At 48.1% G+C, this 21,381-nt stretch overlaps 1 protein-coding gene across 4 annotated transcripts in view; it reads right to left on the bottom strand.

The window, feature by feature from the left end:
- Positions 1-1,504: 1,504 nt before the first annotated feature.
- Positions 1,505-21,381, bottom strand: part of ZFAND3 (zinc finger AN1-type containing 3) — a 347,078-nt gene continuing 327,201 nt past the window's right edge. For all 4 annotated transcript variants that reach the window (XM_090282337.1, XM_090282336.1, XM_090282335.1 and 1 more), the window contains one exon: positions 1,505-1,897. In XM_090282337.1, the coding sequence (XP_090138463.1) occupies positions 1,743-1,897 (155 nt within the window). In that variant the 3' untranslated portion in view covers positions 1,505-1,742. The remainder of the gene's footprint in view (positions 1,898-21,381) is intronic.

The following is a 21,381-nucleotide window of genomic DNA, read 5'->3' as shown; positions in this document are numbered from 1 at the left end:
GCCTCACTGAGGGTGGCCGTGGGCTGTCCGGAGGGCCGTGGCTGGACAACAGTGGTAAACGTGGGCAGACCCGGCCCCTCTGCCCTGGGTTGCCCGAGAGCAGGACACCGGTCTGGGTCCTGAAGCAAGAATTAAGGCTGGAGATTTTGCAGCGGATTCCACTGTGATGGGGGTGGGGCTGGGGGAGAAGGTTGGGAAGAGCATGATTTTCTATTTCAGTATTTTGGATCAAAAAACATTTGCAGTTGCAGGTATTCGCAGACAGAGTTGAAATGCTTGTTGCAGTATAAAAGGGCAGTTGCTGGGTTAAACTATTCCAGTAGCCTGTGGGTGGGCAGATCCAAACTGCCCTGCAGGAGCCTTTGCCTCCCACCTCCCTGGGTCAGACAGGGACTCTGGGCCACTCACCCCTGCTCAGCTCATCCCACCCACTTACCCCACCCCCACCTGATGCGCAATGATTTCCTGACATGGGCCTGAGCTGCTGCACTCCCCTCTGCCCTGGTGGAGGGACAGGCTGGGAAGTGTGCCCCTCACCGCCTGCCGGAGCAAGTGTCTCTCCTGCAGCTGGGCCACAGCCACAGACCACTGCCCGGGAAAGATCCCACCCACGGCCCTGTGACACATGCTGCCTCCCCCCGCTACGTCTGCTGTGTGGATGATGTGGGCCGGTTGTCCTGGGACTACAGGGCTGCACAGACCCGAGAGGCGGGGCGTCCTTCTCGCGGCCCCTGGGGGCGGGGCAGGCTCCTGCTGGAAGGGCAGCGTCTGTCTGTGGACAGCAGCTTCCCAGGTGCTGCCCAGCGCTTCTAGCGATTCCTGTTGGCTATGAAACGTCTTTTAAAAACTCCCAATATAGAAATCTAGCGGCAGAGGCCAGTCTGTGGAGCCCAGCCACAGCTGCCGTGCTGCAGTAATTAGCCTTATTTGATCCATTGCCAGACCCCTGTACTTGGCAAGTGGCAAACCAGAGCCCGCGGGGGCAGGGAGCGCCCCTGGTTGCTTCTCCTGACCACGAGGTCCTGTGTAGGAAGGTGGTTTTCATGCGTGGACTAGTCTTGAGTGGAGCTAATTTTCAAAGTGAAGCAATTGTTTCTCTTCTCATGTGATGAGTTTTTCATAGCAAGTCAGGTACAAAATTTCCTAAGATTTTCATAAGAACCTGCTCCCCCACCCCCATTTCCGCTCTGTGGGAGAGCAAGGCCACCACCCAGCCAAGCCACGTGGCCAATCTCAGCAGCCCGCTGTGGCCAAGGCACGCGTGGCCCTCAGGCATTCTGGCTACTGGGACTAAGGATAAGGGAAGAGGTGAAAGGCCGGACATTAACCAGAGTTTCTGGCAGAGCCATGTGCGCTGTGGGAACTTGAACATCAGCTTCTACTCCTCTATTAACTCAAGAGTCTCCGTCTGGAACACTTTCCGCTTAAGGCTTTTTATAAGTTTGACTCCAGCAGTGACAGGTATGTGTTGTTTTAAATCCACTAGCCATGCTCAAACAAAAAATATTCTTCATGTTTTAATTTTATACAATGGCTAGCAGGCACCTTAGTAACCAGCCAGAAATCAATTTCAACCACCATCAACCCCTAAACTACAGTACCAGGATGGCTGGCTAAAGAAAGGAAACGGACTGGCTGTGGTCTGACGCGTGCCCAGTACAAGGTGTCTGGCTGACTTTGTCCTAAATAAGGCTAACATTAGTGAACTAAGAACAGCGTCACGTGGTGGCCGTGCCCGGCCTTCAGGAGCACCCCTCCCCAATGCGCTGGCAGGAGCGCCCCACTTTCCGGTCCAGTTTCACCATTTTCATGATGGCTTCCTCTCGGCCGCGGCCCATGTGGTCAAATGTACAGTCATGCTGCTCGGGGAGGCGATGTAACATACAGAACACGTAACCTGCAGAAGCGGAAGAAGCCAAGAAAACAGGGTTAGGGCAGCTTCCAAGTGCCCAAGCCCAGGAGGAGGGGGCACCTCAGTGAGTGGGTGGCCACAGCAGGGGCTCCTGCTTACTGAGGAGTTTATTGCAGCCCCAGCAAGACTGCCAGCACAGCCACAGCTCCTCCTTGAGTCAGTGTGACATCCTCAGAACATTCCAGGGGCAAGAGCCCTGCCAAGAGCCAAGGGCAGCTGCTCCACAGGCTGACTTTGCGTTTAATCCTGCCCCTGCCCGGATGGACCCTGAAGGCAGAACCCCAGAGAGGCTGCGGCTGTGAGGCAGGTCCCTCTCTAGGAAAGAGGGGGCTCATAGCTGCCGGCTCAGCATGCCCATGGTCCTGACAAACTGGAATGTCCACCCCAGGGCACCACCATTTCCAGGGGGCAGAGAGGGAGCAGCATAAGTGATTACAGCTTAGTTTATATTCTACCTCCTGCACAGCTTAGGTTTCAGGGGGATCGTGGGAGTGATCAAACCACAACCCGCAAGTGAATGGGGACTCTCAAAGGAAAATGAATTATTTCAAGTGCTGGAAAATGTATTACATACAAATAGAGGAAAAAATCAGAAATGCAGGGCTCTAATCATCATCATCTCAAAGGAAGCTGATGCTTCTAACTCCACGTGGCAGGCAGGAGTTTGAGTCCCCACACCCAGGCCTCCCGCCAGTGGAGGCTGCAGGGTGGGTCCTCTCCTTCCAGAATAGAGGAGTCTGAGGGAGACGCTGGTGAGGCTGGGCGAACAAAGGCTGAGGGAGGGGGAGCAGGGGGTGGGAGTCTCTCTGATAGGAAACCATGAGAGGAGGCCTCAGGGGTCAGCAGAGAGGCTCAGAGGACAAAGGGAACACACAGCGACATTAGAAGGTGACTGTTCCTCCCCCTCCTCTGGTCAGTTTCCTAGGAATGCAGTCAATTATTGGGTGTGTATAGGAGACAGGCACTGATGCACCCCGAGTCTCCCTTTGGGGGAGGGGAAAATCTGGGCTGGGAAGACACCTGCCAATGCTGGCTGGCTCCTCATCCCATCAGTTGTACCTGGCCACACGTCCAAGTCCCATGAGCTCACACCATGTCCACAGGACCAACCTGTAAGTGAACCTGAATCCCTTCCAAAACCACCTCTCCCTGAGCCCGTGGCAGGTTTCCCTCAGTGGCCTGCCTGCCACCCAGTGCTCCCTCTCATTGTCCAAGCAAAAGGCATCTATTCTCAGTGACGTCTTTCTTTTAAGCCTGCACCCCGACAGCCAGGGCAGCCGCCACTTGCAAACTTTAATCCGTCTATCTCCACCTCCTCAGTTTCTTTTCTTTGCAGAGACGAGGGGTGGAGGCAGTGATTTTAGAGGAACAGCAGCAGCTGAAGCCAAGACTGAGAGGCCAGGATGGACATAAGTTTCAGCAGCCTTAACTTCTAAGATAAACTTCACCCAGAGAATATTCCGCGGCTGCCACCGCACTGCCCTGAGCTTGAGCTGCGCACGCACACGCGGGCTGGGCCAGGACCACCACTGCCGGAGAAAGCACGTTATTAACTGCTTCCCGGGGAGTGCGCTCCACTCTGAATTTGAACTGGGTGTAAGGAAAAAAACAGAGACGAAATTTTTGTCTCCTGAGAAGCTGACCTCCCACTTGGTCCAAAAGCAAAATTAAGATAAATGAGCTCACGTGTTATATTTACTGGTAAGTTCAGTACTCGAAGCTACTGAAAACCAGTTGTTTTTCTCCTAAAGGATTTCACAGTGGACACACGGACCATCTCAGTATGAGCTCCCCATCCACCCAGCACAATCATCTTCGTGGAGCAAAGCCCACCTGATGGGGAGAAGCTGCCAGGTCCCAGCTTAGGGTGGGGCACCTGCTGAGTGGTGGCAGGACGTGTATTTCATTTCCGTATGTTCAGCATCTATAACAACAGGTTGGGGCACCCCCAATGCCCCTTCCTTTTCTTCAAAATATTGGGACGACTCAGGAGAAGGTCCCAGAGGCTCCTCTCTCCTTCTGATGAATAACACTGGTTGAGTAGAAGTAGCAGGAAATGAATTATCCCTAAAATGAACTTGGCCTCAGTTCAGCCTAACATCTAACGAGTCAAAGGCAGACTGGGGCGGAGGGGAGAGGCTCCAGTCTCATCCTACCCACCCACCCCACCACTTTGCTTCGCCTGCCCTCCGACAGCAAGAGGGCAGCCAACTAGGTAGATGTGGAAGCCCCCAGGGTGCCAACCACAGCAACTTCTTGATATTCTCTACCCATCCAAGGATTCTCCAACCAGCCCCAAACACCTCATTTCTCTACCAGAGTTCTGTGAACCTCTGTTAGACATGCCTTGACACTTGGCTTTGATTTTTGAAAGGTGAAAACCACTAAACAGCAGCTAAATTTTTGGAGCAGTGCTGGTAACAATTAGAATATATGGCACTGTAACTCCCTGGGGAAATTTCTGGAAAGCTAACTTCCCAAGCTGTTGCACTGAGGTTATCAGACAGCATAAATTAAGCTCAATTCGCTCTCCTCTCAGGATCACTCACCAGGGGGAGTTATACGAGGAACTTGTCCCGGAGGCGGAGCAGGTCTCATCTACTGACTGACAGCCACCGAGCAGCTCAATGCATTTCAGGGTCAGTACTCGGAGCGGGCTGCCCTGAACACTGGGGAGGGTGGGAGTAACTGGGTGGGATGGACCTTCATCCTTCTTTCTTGGGTACCCACAGATCTGTTTCCAGAAACCAGTGCAAGTATCGTGAACTTTCAATTACTCTGCGATGGGATTCTGGAGACCAAGCTGGGTATGGAGAGAGCTGTGTTCCGGCTGCTGGGGAAGAAGACTGTTCCTAACTTCCGTGATAAACAGTTTAAAGCACCAGGGGACTCACAGCCCCCACCTGGGCCAGGCCATCATCCTCTACACCGTTCACCGGAAACCAGCCAGGGCCTTTCCAGAGGGAGCAAAACAAGGCCCTGTCCAGAGGGGACAAAAGCACAAAGGACACTGAGCTGAGGAGCTGAGCAGGCTTTGATATTATCACACAATTTTCCCCGATTTTATGTATCAAAATCGAATTCACTCATTCATTCACATACACACAACCCGCACATATCTACACTCCCTTTATGCCCCCATAGATCAGTTTCGTGTAGTTTTTTTTTCATTTTTATTTATTTCTTTTTCCAGGGGCTTGTAAGACATATGTTGATTGGTTCAGCAGGTGTACAGCTCAGCTTCATGTAGTTCTAAAAACATTTCAATACACTTTTGCTTACAACAGCTGTATGCTGTGCAGTGCTTTGGAGGGACAGGAGAAACACGGGGTGGGAGAATATGGTGAAAAGGATGCTGACCTCCAGAAGAGAGGAAGACACACAAGGCAAAAGTTTTTGAAGATGTGATCTGCCTGCTAACTGTGGCTTACCCCCGGGCCTTTCCCGCTGTGCCACGTGCCCCAGGAAACACTGGCCCAGGAGGAAGCCGCAGAGCTCCTTTAAGGCTGCCAGGGCTGTTTTTGGTAAATCTGCACTAAACGCTCAAGAACGTTTGTGGGCATCTCTTTGCTTGCTGGCACTGAAAAGCAACTTGGGATGAGCCCTTGATTAAACAGGGAGGGTGAGGCAGCAGCTCCATGAGCATTGGCCCATGGTCCGCCCTCCACTCCAGGCCCCTCTCCCACATCAGCCAGGCCATCCTGGGCACAAGAGAGGGACAGCAGGCCGGACCACAGCAGGCGATACCACTGTGCGCCCTGGTGAACTGGGCTGGAAGGTCTCCAGCAACTACACTCTTAGTGTGAAAGAACCTTCCTCTGAGTAGACAGCATCGGGAAGGGAGGGAGAGAAAGCCTGTCTAGACAGCCACTGTGGCTGAGCCACCTGGAGGGCTCACCCTAGGACGTGGCCCGAGCCTCTGGCTGTGGATGGCAAGAGACAGCGAGAGAGCAGGAGCTTCCCTGACTCTGTGACCATCAGAGACACAGGGTCATGGCATAAGCAAATGAATGAATGAATGAATGAATGAACAAATAAATATTCCGAGACCTATCTAACTCTGTCCCAAAAGGATCCGATGGAATGAGAAGAGCAGAGGGTAGCATTTCACCACTCATCCTGAACACAGAGGCCTGGGGGGAATCTTGGGGGCAGCAGGCATTTCAATGAAGGCCGCTCATGGGTATAAACAAGCACGTCTGGACTCCACCCTCCACCCTCCTGCCGTGGCCCTGGGGCCCGTGACTCAATGAGCCACAGAAACCTGAGGAGGCCCAACATGATGGTCCTGAAAACACATTCCCAACATAAAATGGACCTGAGGCTCATTCTCCCAAGATTCATCAGGTCTGACATGCAGGATTCTAAAAATGCTCATTTGGTGGGAAACCAAACTTCTGACCTGATCCTGCAGCTTTTGCCAAGCTAATACCTGAAAGTTACACAATTCATTCAGGTGAACTCATCCACAGTTAAACCTCACCTCTGCTGGCCAGGGTATTTTAAAACTAAACAAAAATGATCAAGAACAATCTGTAGAAACGCCATCATGAGGCAGAGATAACATAACACCCAACACCTCGCTAAAGTGCTATAAAAGTTGCAACAGTATTTCCTGTTTTACACACTTGTTTACCAAAACCAACAGCAATGGCTGCCTAAGAAGAACACTCAAAGGCCTCAGGGGCTGGAGGAGAAAGGGCCTGTGTCCTCTACTTCTCCATTCAGGCAGGCAAGGCCCTGAGGGCAGCGAAACCATGTCGCAGGCCTCACCTGCCCGCTCCCCTCCCTCACTGCTCCCCCACCTACAGGCCACAGCAAATGGCTGAGCTGGGGCAGAGGAAGGAGTGGAGGACGAGCTGGAGGAAGACGCTGATATCCTGCAGGCAATGAAGCCCCTTCCTTTGGCTGAGGCCCTGGACCCCTCGCTGGCACTTCCTTCCACACCCTAAGGCTTAATCAGAGGCTGGAACTGTCTTTCTCTATGGAATTTCCTATGGGAGACAAAGAAAGGGAGGCCAAAATTCACGTTCAAAGCCTGAGCCCTTGTCATTGTCATTCAATTCCTGCCACACTGAGATGCTGCTTTTCAGCTTTATCTTGGAGTAAAAAGCACCAGTGAAAGTCGGCAAAACTGGGCAGCTCTGGGTACTTCGGGACTTCAATTAGTTACACAATCGTTTCCTCGCAGACCCCCCTCACTCGGAGGCTCCCCCAAAGCGGCCATTTTAGTAAAAGCAGGGACCAGGGCAGGCCTCAGCTCCAGCTGCTGGGGTGTTTTTACTTCACTTGCAAGAAATGTTTTACACTTTCTTGCTCATTTGAATTTCCAATTGTCAAAGTGAGCAGAACCTAAAAATACTGACAAGCCTAGGGGACTGAGGCCCTGAGCAGCCGGAGCTGGCGGGCACGTCGGTCCCGGGGTGCCCGCCGCAGTCTGCTGCTGTGGCCCTGGCAGGAGTGTCCAGTTAGGAGGAAAATCGGCAGCTGCTCCTACAGGTGCGCATGCCCTCCAGGAAACCGAGCCGACCCCAGACCTCCAGAAGCTTCCTGAGACCTAGGTAAGGGCGCCTCAAACGCCTCAAATCTCATCAATAGGCACCACTTGCAGTATAAAGGGCCTATTTAAAAGATGAATGACAAATATGCCTGACCCATGTGTCTAAAATGGCCAAGCAAGCTCGTTAGAAAAAAAAGAATCATATTTCTCCAGCAAGGTAATAGTTTCTTAAAGCTCAGGACAGCTAACTGACCTCATAGCTCATTTGTAAGCCCAAGTGTTTAATAGCAGGCGGCTACAGGGAAGCTTGTTGGAAAGCATTAGAGCCATTTACACTCCCACCAGCGGCAATCCCTGGATTACACCACAGCCACTGACCCGATCCCCAAGGCAAAATCTGTAGCACTGAAACGTATTAAAGGGTCTCAATGCATTTACTTCATGGAGCAGGCAGGGCAGCTGCAGGTGTTTCGGGAATGAACTGCATCTGCTTTACATTCTCCTCTATCCCCGCCTTTGCACGGTGGAGGGAAAAGCATCACACGTCAAGAAGCAGAACATTCTACTTAATAATTTAATAAAAACCACTAAATCATACTGAAACGATTCTAAAACAGAAGCAACCACCTGCCCCCCACCCCCCTAAATTAAAATACCAGCTGGATACAAGCTAAAAGTTACCAGAACAAAAAGCAGCGTGACAGGAGGCAGAGACGCGGGAGCCGCAGGTCAGGGGCCGCGGAGGCAGCTGCGCGCACTCGGCCGCCGGCTCTCCGAGAGCAGCCAGCGGCGCGGGGAGAGGGAGCTATGTCCCAGGTCCAGCGTAATGAGGCTCCGGACGCAGTGTGTACATATGTCACTTTAAAGGTATAAAAAATTCACCACTCTTGGTACTCTTTATTGTCGTCTCTCCAGACAGCCCCATTCTTGCAGAAACTCTAATGACCCCTTTTCTCTCCTCTGCAGGGAATGTTCGTTCTGTCCCAATAATGTCCTCTTCCATCACCCGACTCTGGCAGCCTCACTTTACCTGACATTCAGAAAACAAGTCCTCCACTCTTCATTCTTGCCTCTAGGAGGACTAACTTATTTCTGCCACTGGGGTGGGGGGTGGGGGTGGGGCAGTGCCATGAAGGATCCCGTGCCATCACCCCGACCGGTGGGAGCCCGCCTCTGAGCGAGCATTCCCAGCTCTTCGTGCACAAGGAGAAGGAGCTGCCGCAGGCCCCATGATGCAGGCTGTTTTATCTAGGGATGAACACACGTTTAAAAACTAAGAGAAAAGAGCTCAAGGCAGTTTTTGCCACTGGAATAATGACTCGGTCTTTCAAACATCATTTCATTTCAGGGGCTGAAAGCAGGCAGCATTCATCTCCTGGCACCTGGGGCAGGTTTTAGGATCTGAAGAACCCCAGGCAGCGCCTGCACTCCCAGCCTCCTTGCCGTGCCTCAGGAGAACAGCGAGGTACCTGCAGAAACCGTCCAGTGTTTTGGGGTGACCTTCTCTTCCTCTCAGCAGGCTCCTGATCTGTTTGGCCTTCTTTTTCAGCATTTCCTTGTCCTTTAAAAGATTATCTTCTCAAACAGAAATGTCTTCTAGAAAACCAGCTCCAAAGATGTAGCGGAGAAAAGAAAAAGGGCCACGTCTGTATTACCCAACCGCCCCCGAGGGCAGGCCTGGCCCATGGCGAGCTGGGGACTGTGGCCTGGCTGGCCGTCCTGAAGGCTGAACTGGCCAGAGACCGTGCATCCATGTCACAGAGTGTCTGAGTGACAATGCCATTGGGGGCGTCAGACTGTAAATGCCACGTGTCTCTCTCCAAAACAACACGTGGAAAAGAAAGGAACACTTTCTACATTTTTCTCTGCTAGCCTTTCAATCCACATGCTGGGGTTGCAGGGAGTACAAAAACAACGTGACAGAAGTTGAAGAGACCTATGGCAAGTCCCTTACTTAAAGGGGACTCTCAAGTTCTCCTTCCAGATAATCCAGTGAGGAGCTCGTGCTTCGGAACCCGAGCGCTGGGTTCCAGTCCCAGCTGCGCCGCCCTAACAGCTGAGCGGTCTCGGGTTAGCTGTTCACCCTTCCCAAGCCCCAGGCGCGTCCCCTGCGACATGGGGCTGCTGTGGGGCTGCTGTGGGCATCAGAGCAGCTAGTGCACATCGAGTCATCCCACAGAGAAGGCTGCTGAGACTGGGGCGGCTCTTCCAGCTGCTGTCATTCTGCCACCTGACACACCCGGCTTCAGGCTGAGAGCCCCCACCCCAGGGCTTCCCTTCTGCTCCGCAGTCTTTTACTTCACAGTCTAGGCTCTGGTTCCCTTCTCCTCTGAGAAGCCCCTACTGACAAAGCAGAAGGAACACGAAAATCTTCCTCTAAGCATGTGTTGCACAAGTCCCCTCCGTCCCTCTCCGCCAACCCCTCTGCACAGACTATAAATGCAGGGTAAGTGATAAGTTCCATAAAGACTGCTGTTGGAGATATGCAAATTTTAGAGAAACCTGATTTAAATGCATGAAGACCACATACACGGCAGGCTGGAAAGCACTCCGTGGTTAGGGACACCATGAAAGGGACACAGAAACTTTCCAAGGACAGCAGAGAGCAGCTTCTTTGCTCCTGCGGGGCTTCTCCACAGGTATGGCGGAGAATTCTGCAAGCCTCTTTCCTGAGCAGAGGCAGAGCATGTGCATTCCCAAGTTTGGTCACGTCCTGACGTGTGTCAAAGAGCCCTGTGCTTATTTCCCTGAGACTGTCAGGCCAGGAGCTGCAGTGAAAGGACGAGAGAGAGAGAGAGAGAGAGAGAGCGCACCGGGCTGTGGACACGCTGCAAGCACGCTATGCTTTACCCAGACTGCACCGCGCGCTTGTCTTATGTGCTTCTTTTAAAGGTGAGAAGCCCACATGCTTCTTGTTCTCATAATACCTCAAAAATGTCATTCTGAGGACCTTAGGAGTATAAGCACGCTTCTCTGTTTTCACAAAATTTGAGCTCTAATGTCACAAGTCCCACAACATCTGCCGTCTACTGTTGTGTGTCGGGGGGAGGGGAAGGCAGTCTGAAAGGCTGACTTCTTGTTCTCCACGTTTAGTTAGTTTATTTAAACACATCTCCCCTGGAGGAAAAGAGACTTATTCCGTGGCAGAAAACTGTTTTGGCTGCAGACATGAGTTCAAATTTGAAGTCAGATTATGGACTATATACAGTTAAACCCACCACTGAATGGACAGCCCACTCCAGGATTCTAGAGAATTCTTCTCTGGATGGGCCGTAGGAGCTGACCTCATAGCCCAGATCCATTTCACTTGGGGAGTGGGTGGGGAGGGGGCTCAGATATGAAAACTTCAAATAGTTACAGTCTGGGTAGAACACCACCACATGAATGGAGCCTGAACGTGTTACATCCAACGGGCCCTTTTCAGTTCTCACCGACTACTCCCATGGGCCCTCTGACGTACTTGCTTTCCTTGTTTCCCTTTTCTTTCTCTGGTGACACCTCATCTACTGTCCTTAAAATACTAGAACTATTCTAATATTAGGTCTCTCTCTTTATCTCACCACATGCTCTCCCAAAGTTTAATATTCTAACTATATATGCCAACAACTCTGAAATTTCTCTCCCTGGCACAGAACTCTCTTTGGAGCTCCATGACTCTGTATCCAACAATCTAGTTGGTATCTTGGATATGACTTAAGATGTCAAAAATGGGACACTTGCTACTACTTCCCCATAAACCTACATCTACTTGTCCTTCAGTGTCCCCCATTTTAAGAGAATGAGGCCACCATGCAGCTAGAGGCTCAGGAACAAACCTGGAGTCATCAACTGGTATCTTCCTCATTCTTCACATTTAATTACCAAGTCCTGTGGACGCTATTTCCAAAAAGCAAATCCATTCTCTTCTTCCCATCTCTACTGCCACCATCAGGTCAAAGCCACTAGTATCTCTTGCCAAGGCTACTCCAAGAGCCTCCTCTAGGTGGTCACCGACATCAAATCCACCCTCCTAGCAGCCAAAGTAATTCCATACACCCCTATCTGTGATATGCAGACTTTTATATTCAACCCCTTTAATGGTTTCCTGAGAATCAGAATAAACATCACCATCGCAGTGTGCTTTTGTTCCGCTGCCTCTTTCATTCCCCTTATGCCATTCACTTCCTGTTAACTCTATGCTCTAGACCTCCTGATTAAATTCTTGCTTCTTCAGAACTATTTTAAGGGCTCTTCCTCAAGAAGACCGTCCTAGATGCCCAGAGTAGGCCAGGATCCCATTCTATGCTTTCATGGTATCTTGGACTTCTCCTTCAGTCACTAGTCACAATTATAACTGTAAGGTCATTTGTATAATTTTTTCACTTAACTTTTTCTCTAACTAGATTTTATGAAAACAAGGACGATGCCTCTGTAATTTATCACACGCCCCCTATGCCTAGAACAGTGTGTGGCTCACGCATAATATTTTGGCTGAGTGAGTGAATGAGAGGTTAGTTATAAATAGACTGTGTTTTCTGAACCCTGGGGGAGACAAGTACAAGACAGTCAAGAATTCAAGTGGCCAAATCCAATCTCCTCACCCTGGCCTCTCAGCAGCATTTGTCATTTCTTCCTCTTTACTGAAGTACTCCCCTCTCTGGTCTTTGGCAATGATCACACTCCTGATTTTCCTCCCATCTCAATGGCTGGTGCTCCTTGGACTCCTTTACTGGCTTCTCTTCCAAAACCACCACAGCATGTGGTCTTACCTGCATTTGCTCCTTTTACATCCCCCCTTTAAGCAATCTCATCCAGACCCAAGGCTTCAGTATAATCTAAATGTTGATGTTGCTTGAATTTGTTTCCATCCACAAATTCTTCCCCAAAACTCCAAACTCCTATATGCAACTGCCTACTTGTCAAACACCTCCAACTAGACTAGCTAATAGGAATCTCAACACGCTCAAAACAGAACTCCCAAGCCTCTTAACTCCTATATTATTAGCCCATCTTCCGATCTTCCCGGCCTCAGGCAATGACACCACACCCACAGAGCTGCTCAGGCCAAACCCAGGACTCATTCTCCATTCCGCCCCTTCCCTTACCCTCACATCATCTTTTGTAGTAATCTGTTGGCTGTTCCTCTAGGTGATGCTCTGAATCTGCCCTGCCTCTCTGCATCTCATGCAACAGTCCTCTGGCAGGAATGAGTGCAGCATGCTGATGGAACAGGAAAGAAAGCCAGCAGGGCCGGGATTGCCTTTGCTGCCCTCCAGGCCTTCTCCTTCACAGTAGTTAGAGTGAAATCTTTTTCTTTTATTTTTTAGGATAATTGACCTGAGCTTTACTTTTTAACATTTGTTAATTAATTCCTCTTTGAATAGATAACACATGAATATAATAGAAACTCAACTTGTATAAAATAATATTCAGCAAAAAGTTAAGTCTCCAGCCCCATTCTCTCAATTACCCTCCTCAGAGGCAAAGCAACCACCACTCCCAGTTCTTCTGAATTCCTGAGTCCACACATGCACTAGTTATGTTTATCTCCTAGAGGGGTATTGTAAAAATGTAAATCAGATCATGCCACTCCTTTGCTTAAAACTCTTCAATACCTTCCCACTAATTTAGAATAAAATTCTAACTCCTTGCAAAGGCCTATGAGCCCTCCCGCGCGCCCCTGCCTGCCTGCCTCTCTACCCCCCCCCCCCCCCGTGGGCTGCACTCCAGGCCCACTGCTGTCCTCCCGGCCCCCAGATGTGCCCGGCGTGCTCCTGCCTCTGCCGCCGGCACTGTTCGCTCTGTCACTTTCCTACTTGCTTTCTAAACGGCTGGCTCTCCAGCTTTTATGTCTCAGCTCAGTTTTCACTTCTTTCCAGATGCTGGCCTCTCCCTAGCAGCTCCCCCGCCCCCCTCATTCTCTGCCATCCTGTCACACCATGGCACTCACTCCCATCAGCACACCCTGTTCGTCTGTTCCCTGCCCATCTCCTCCAAGGAATAAACACACCATGCGGTCAGTGACTCTGTCGGTTTTATTCCCTGCTGTTCCTCTAGAACTCAGTAAAGATTAGTAAGTAGACTGAATAAATAAGTAAATAATCTGAGTCAACATTTGACTCATTAAAAAGACAAAAAAAAATTATTTCTAGCAATAAAATATTTAATGCCGGTAACAGGGCTCCTCGCCCCGGCCCTGGAGAGGAACACCACCACACTGCCTACTTCCAATTACCTGGGTGAACAGGGGCACAGTGAGCACGATCTAAAAACTATTGTCTGGCCGGGAATATCTTATTTTCTTACTTTCCTAATTATGTTTTTTTTTTACTGCCATTATTAATATGACCCAATATTTGCTGAGGCCGCTTTGAAAGGCAGCCCAAGAATGCCCAAGATGGTGGTAGATGCTCCCCTGGAATTAAAACTTTGCTATAACTCATGATAAGTTTGGTGAGTACAGATAATGAAAAACTGAACATAATCATACAGATTCCTACTGATATTCATTCCCTACTCTACCCTGGTGTTTTGCTCAATTACCCCACATTCTGTGGAAAATTAAACCTGGGATAACAGTTCAAAACAAGGGAAGAGCAATTTAATGCAAGAGTAGTAACACAATGCAAAACAAACAAGGGGTGGACTTGGTGGCACCAAAGCCCCACTGAAGTGAGTCATGGTGTGGTCAGCTCCTGCACAGCAGCCCCTCCAATGTAGTCATAGTTGGTCCCCACCGCTGATCAAACTGGGGGCGGGGGGGCCTGTCAATTGCTCCCAGTGACACCAACAGTGATTGAGGCTCAACTACAACAGGACAGTGCACATGGGCCACATGGGGTGACATGGGGAGGCTGTGCCACTGGGCCCTACAGAACACCTACTATATAAGGTCATTCTATCAAGACCAGGAGACATAGCAGCTCTAACAAATACATAGAAGCAAACAAAGGGAGGCTGCCAAAATGAGGAGACAAAGAAAGAAACAGGTCTCAAATGAAAGAACATGAGAAATCTCCAGAAAAATAACTAAATGAAATGAAAGCAAGCAAACTACCAGATACAGAGTTCAAAACAATGGTTATAAGGATGCTCAAGGAACTTAGAACTTCAACAACATAAAAAAGGACATGGAAACCATAAAAAAGAACCAGTCAGAAATGAAGAACACATTACCAGAAATCAACAGAAGGGTAGATAAAGCAGAGGATCAAATCAGCAGTGTGCAAAATAAGGAGACAGAAAATACCCAATCAGAACAGCCAAAAAAAAAAAAAAAAAATCCAAAATACTTTCTGGAACAACTTCAAGCATACCAACATTCACATCATGGGGGTACCAGAAGGAGAAGAGAGGGAGCAAAGAATTGAAATCTTATTTTAAAAAACACTGACAGAAAACTTCCTTAGTGAGGGAAATGAGCATACACGTCCAGGAAGCACAGAGAGTACCAAACGAGATGAACCCAAAGAGGCTCACAACAGCCCTGGCCAGGTAGCTCAGTTGGTTAGAGCATTGTCCCGATACACCAAGTTTGTGGGTTTGATCCCTGGTCAGGGCACATACAAGAATCAACCAATTAGTGCATCAAAAAGTGAAATGACAAATTGATGTCTCTCTCTTTCCCTCTCTCTCTAAAATTAACAAATTAAAAGATAAAAAAAGAGGCCAATACCAAGACACATCATAATTAAGAGGCCAAAGGTTAAAGACTAAGAGAGAATATTAAAAGTAGCAAGAGAAAAGTAGTTACTTACCTATAAGAAATCTCCCATAAGACTGACAGCTGATTTCCCTAGAGAAACTCTGCAGGCTAGAAGGGGCTGGCAAGAAGTATTCAAAGTGATGAAAAGAAAGGACCTACAACCAAGATTACGCTACCCAGCAAGGCTGTCATTTAGAATCAAAGGACAGATAAGGAAGTTCCCAGACAAGAAAAAGCTCTGAGTTCATCACCACCAAACCAGTATTACAAGAATTGTTAAAGGGTCTTCTTTAAGAAGAAACAAAATAAAAAAATATAAATAACAACATGGTAATAAATACGTATCTATCAACAAAAACAAGACCCTTACATATGCTGTCTGCAAGAGACTTCAGATCAAGACTCTCACACACCGAAAATAAAGAAATGGAAAAAGATATTTCATGAAAATGGAAACAAACAAAAATTGGGGTAGCAATACTCATACCAGATAAAATAGATTTTAAAACAAAGGCTATAAGAGACAAAGAAGGACCCAGTAACTCTACTTCTAGGTATTTATTTGAAGAAATCCAGTATACTAAATCGAAAAGACATATATATCCATATATTTATTGCAGCATTATTTACAAAGCCAAGATATGGAAGCAAGCTAAGTGTCCATCAATGAATAAATAAATGGTGCATGTATACAATGGAATATGATTTAGCCATAAAAAAAAGAATGAAACCTGCCATCTACAACAACATGTATAGACCTAGAGGGTATTGTGCTGAGTGAAATAAGTCAAACAGAGAAAGACAACTGCAGATGATTTCCATATGCATGGAATCTAAAAAACAAAATAAACTAACAAGGAGAACAGAAGCAGACTCATAGAGACAGAGAACATTTTCATGGTTGCCAGATGAGAGGGGGATTAGAGGGCATGGGAGGAAAAGGTGAAGGGATTAAGAAGTACAAATTGTTACAGAATAGCCATGGGGATGTAAAGTACAGCACAGGGAATACAGTCAATAATACTGTAACAACTATGTATGGTGTCAGATGGGTTCTAGATTTATTGGGGTGATCACTCCGTATGTTACAGAAATGTCTAATCATGAGGTAGTACACCTGAAACTAATATAATACTGTACGTCAACTGTAATTTAAAAATAAAAATTAATTAGTTAATTTAAAACAAGAGTATTAGCAAAAGCCTGGCCCTTTCATTTGTAAACCTGGAACATTTTTCCCTTCCTCAGTGAATCTGGAACACTGCAGTGCACAGCTCTTGAGAGTACACGTCGTCCTGTGTATTAACCACAGGACACACACCGCACCGTGTGCCGCCTCGCAACTTCCACCTTCCAGGGGCTCGTGGGCTGACGTGCTTCAGGAAGAATGTGTGTATGGACGGCAGTGGCCTGAAGGTGCACAGCAGGTGTCTTTATAATCCAGGGAGGAAAGGCCTGCTCAGCTCCCCTAGAAACAAGTGGACCACTGCTAGACTATGTCGCCTTGACCCCTGATAAATGTCTTCCATTGCCACTGCCTGCCACCTTACATGCCTCTCCTGTATCAAAGGCAGCATTTGACTGATACTTAGAACATTTTGGAGGACAGCACCTAACACCTGTATGGTACACTTCCCCCAGCTCCTCTGCAGCCCCTGAGCACTATACTGAATGCACAGGCAGCCAGTGTCACCTGTCTCCCAGTTGTCTACCCAGGCACTGCACATTTTAGCACATACAACAGCTGGTGAGGCCCCATGATCATAAGGAGATATGCAATGGAAACAAGGGCACTTCTTGCCACCCTCTCCTTCCGACTATGCCCAGGCGCTGTGCAGGGGCAGAGAATAAGCGGGACAGCGCGGTGGCTCTCCTTCGCAACGTCACAGGCAGCAGCAGAGAAGGAGACACCTTCCGACTCTCAGAAGGGCATAGCAGTGGCATCCCCCCAAGATCACTCCACCCTGAGTAAATGTGAGTGGACTTCCCACGCCTACCACACCCTTCTAATCCTTCCCTACTTTATTTCCTTCTCCCTCTCTCCAACACCTCACACCCCTTCTCTGTTTCTCAGGTGCTTCAGTAGCTGTGGTTGCTGTAACTCCCAATCTGACAGTGAAGGGTGCCATCCCAACAGCAGGACCAAGGGCAGGCGAAGTCTGGAAACACCGAGAAGCACCCACCCAAGCAGCTTCAACGTGTGCACCTCTATCTATCTGCAGAGCCCACAGGACTCATCTTCATTCCTTACTGAGTTTGCCTAGCCCTGAACAGGGGTGGGAATAATGTCTGTACGAACAGAAGGATGTGGAAAGGGGAGTGATTTCCTAGAGAAGCCAGCTGATCCAATTATTTAGGTACCTCTCCCATGAATTATAGACTGACTCATGCATTCTTTGCAAGTTTTGGCCTCTAACTTTGTTTCAATACTTCACAGTCAGTCTTGACTCCCCAAATCTGCAGTGGGACAGTTCTTCCCACTAGCTAGGAGAGATCACCTCTCAGCACTAACTGCCCACCTATCCAGCACTTGAGTGTTTAGGTTTCATGCCCTTCGGGGGTCCTGTCCCAGGAACCCAGTTTCCTAGAGGCATGACTTTCAGTCTCAAGACACTAGTGACACCAGGCACTGTGTGGGAGTCAACAACCCCCAAACAGTGTACACTGGGCTGTGGTGAGTGGGCAGAGGTACTGAGCTTCTCCATACCGGCCTCCCAAAAGACGGCAGTGCTCCCCAAATGCAAGTTCTCTCTTCGCACATAAGCGCTGTATCAACCAACACTGGAGAGCTTGCACTGCTATTTGTCACAGCCATATTCAGGCTCGTTGCCAAGAACAGGATGGCAAAACTGGAAGTGGCGAGGCTTTTCTTGGAGTCTGCCTCTCCAGGGCCCAACAGCTGAGAAGCAGGGCTATCGTGTGATCTTATCAGAACCTTGGTCTGCTTAGGTAAAAGCACTTTCCAGAAGCAGAAACAAACTTCACTGATATTGATCTCTTCAGAGGGAAGATGCTATAGAAATCTCAACTAATAAAGGATTCAGGCTCCAGGGTTGAGCTGTCAGTCCAGGAAGGGAAAGAAGCTATCAGACTCAAGGAGTCCAAAGTATTTACTGGTCATCTGTGCACTGTTTACAGAGCTCTAGTGTGGGAGCCGGGTAGAGAAGGAAAAAAAAATGTCACTAGTTCCTGCCATTAAAGACAGCTGGGGATGCGCAGGGAAGAAAACAGCTGAAGGACACAAGAAGAAAAGCAAGAAATCAACTGCAAATAAAAATCAATACAATCCACTATGTGTAATAAATCGGGGGCACCAAAGAGAGGTCAACTGCATAAGATATCCAGGAGGGGTACGTTTTCAAGGAAAATAAGGACATGAATTAGCACTCAGGAGAAAATGGAATGGACACGTCAATAAAAATTAAGTGTGGCTCATGTTACCCAGGCACAGTGGGCCTTATCCTTGAGAAGCATCTATCTAGATGGGCCGAAAAATGGCACGTGGAACACTACTGAACACGGTGCAGTGAGATGACACTAACACCGGTTCAAGCGGCTCTCACACAGTAGGTTACATAAGTTTTTACCATTCAATTTTCAATAAAAAGCATCTCTGAACTGCAGGTGCTTAAGGACTGGGCTAAGATCTATATGGTTGAATATACAGACAACTCATGCTGTGGTCACCTCCTCACTTAACAGGGTACCCCATGAACCAGTTTGGGGACATAACAAGTGGTGGGATTCTGGAAACTCAACAAACTGGGGCTCACATGCCAGGAATTCCCTTTGTTATTTGCCTTCAAAGCTTGAGGTTTCACCTCTGTAAAAACGGAGTATCACTTGTCCAATGATGCGTTCATAGGGGTCAAACGATGTAACACAGATGCAGGCATTCAGTATACAGCAAGTGCTCAATAAAGCTGTTCTTCCTTCGTCCAGAGCTCATAACACTAGGAGCCTCAGTAGGAGCTGGGGCCACCAGAGAACATGATATGGTCCCTCCCATTCCAGGAGGACAGATGTGTAGACAGACGCTTTCACTATGTTCTGAGAAGCATAGCAACAGAGGCCAACCATGAACTACACCAAAGAGAATACTTCAGGGCAGTCTCAGAAGAACATTGGCAGGTGAAAGTTTTTGTTAAAAAAGTACACCCAGACTTTGTGAGGGCCTCTGATGAGAAAAACTGTGGAGACAAACACTGGGCCCAGTCTGGCGTTCCTGTCATCCACCTTGTCCTCGATGCTCCTACACCAGCTCTCTCTCCCTGTGAATGGACTTGCAGCAACTAGAGTGCTGGAAAACTACAGCTGCTGCGTTCAAATATCGGCGAGCAGCCTTGCAGGTAAGGAGAATGATTTGTGACAGGCCACTCCGGAGGGCAGAGTGATGAGGAACGAGGACATGTTATACAAGGAGGCTCATTCTAGTTAAATGGAAGAAGCACCCAGTCAGTCTGTGCTGCTTGGCAGTAAGACATGCCCCCCTTCCTGCAGGCTGGAGATGCACATGGTGGCTGGACTCTGTATGCCAGGACACAAATGATGTGTTTCCTGCTGCGTCAGTTCAGAGGGCTGGGCTGGGCTGGCACCAGATAGATAACTTCTGAGTTACTCAAGTGCTTAGATTTTACCTCAGAGAGTGACCGGTTTGTTAGGCATGAATGGGAGATTAGTGTGGTTTCTTTCACACAGTAGGTCTGTGACCTCCAAAGAGCCCATCTTATTCATGTGTCAGATAAATGACACCCATCCCAAAGTCAAGTATTTAATTAAACCATAGCTTTTCAAATAATTTCAATTAGACCAAGCAGGCAATGCTACCCTATCTCACAGTACATACAGGGTGGGGCAGAAGGAGGTTTACAGTTGTTTGTAGGAAAAATAGTACAATAATTAATAAACAATAATACAAGAATAAACTCTGCTTTGCGTACTCATATGCCTATTATACTTTTCCCCTACCCTGTATGTCTTCTCTGATTTTTCTCCCATCTACCAACAGAAATTCAAGGCAGATAAAAGTATGTAATAATAGGTAATGCTAAGGTTGTCTCTCTAGGCCTTATTCCTTTAGCCAGATATTGAGTTGGGAAACCCTCCAGTGGCACATGTACCTTGGCTTCAAGAATTTGCATGGAGACTGACCCAGACAACCTCCGGCTCACCTGCTTGGGCCTGCCTACAAATACTCGCACAAAAAGGTTTTCCTCTAAAGATAACCAGCAGGCTCATGAGAACACCACATTCCTTTGGCTTTTAATTTTTTCTTTACGTTATTAGTCAGCACTGACCAGGTACCCACGACAGGCTATACTCTAAACAGGGAATGTGAGAAGCTGCAGAGTGACACTGGGTCCTGGCCCCTGAGGATTTTAGAATCTAGCAGGGGAGAGCAGACCAGTGGAGCAAGGCATGTTAAAAACTCAAAAGACGGAAATCTCAAAGTAAAAGAAAATGGAGTCAGCTAGATCAGATATAAAACTTCTATGATGTGAATCACCTCATACTTAAAATTTCTAGTAATTCTATTTGGTCTTAAATTACCTTTGCATTTCCTATGAAAAAACAGCTATTTAATGTATAGGCAGTATATCAAACTTTGGGGTGTATTAGAATTACCTGAGTAACTGCAATTTTACTTTCTAAGGAAGAATCCTATCCCCCTATATCCAGGGTCTCTGAAGGGCTGGTCTCAGGCCCACACTTTTTAAGAGGGAATCACAGGAAGAATCTCCTAGGAAGACTTAGTGTGTCTAGTAGCAGATATTTGCATATAATGTAGTGAACACAAATTAGTTTTAACTCCATACATCAAAGACCCTGGAAAGAACATTTCTTCAGGAAAATTCTGTGAACTTGTTATCAATTTGAAAAAAAGTAATTTAAAATCCTATTGTTTTGACTAATATTATTTTTACAACTGGTCTAATTTGGTGACAATTTTGCCGTGAAGGGTCCATACGAGAGTCCCAAGTTGAATCCTGAGCAAGGTCTTGGAAGCCAAAGTAAGAGGAGGTTAAAAGAATCAGGAGTATTAATTTGGTGGAAAGACCAAGAAATCTTCTGGGTGCTTCAGAACAGATAAGCTGGTTTCAGTGGAGACGACAGAGCAGATGTTCAGGGAGGGATGGGCAAGAATACGTGATGAGAAGCTCCAGTCAGCGGGGCTGGAACATATGCCGACGGGAGGAATGGGAGTCATAATGGTCAGAAACTATAGCAGACCTTGAATTTTAGATCAAAGGCTGCCTGAAACACCAATATTTAGTACACAGGCAT

The sequence above is a fragment of the Furipterus horrens genome, unplaced genomic scaffold, assembly GCF_987537825.1.
Source record: "Furipterus horrens unplaced genomic scaffold, mFurHor1.1.pri manual_scaffold_6, whole genome shotgun sequence".
In the NCBI taxonomy this organism is placed as follows: Eukaryota; Metazoa; Chordata; class Mammalia; order Chiroptera; family Furipteridae; genus Furipterus; species Furipterus horrens.
The sequence above is the reverse complement of the archived record's forward strand: the minus strand, read 5'-3'. Positions and strand labels throughout refer to the sequence as shown.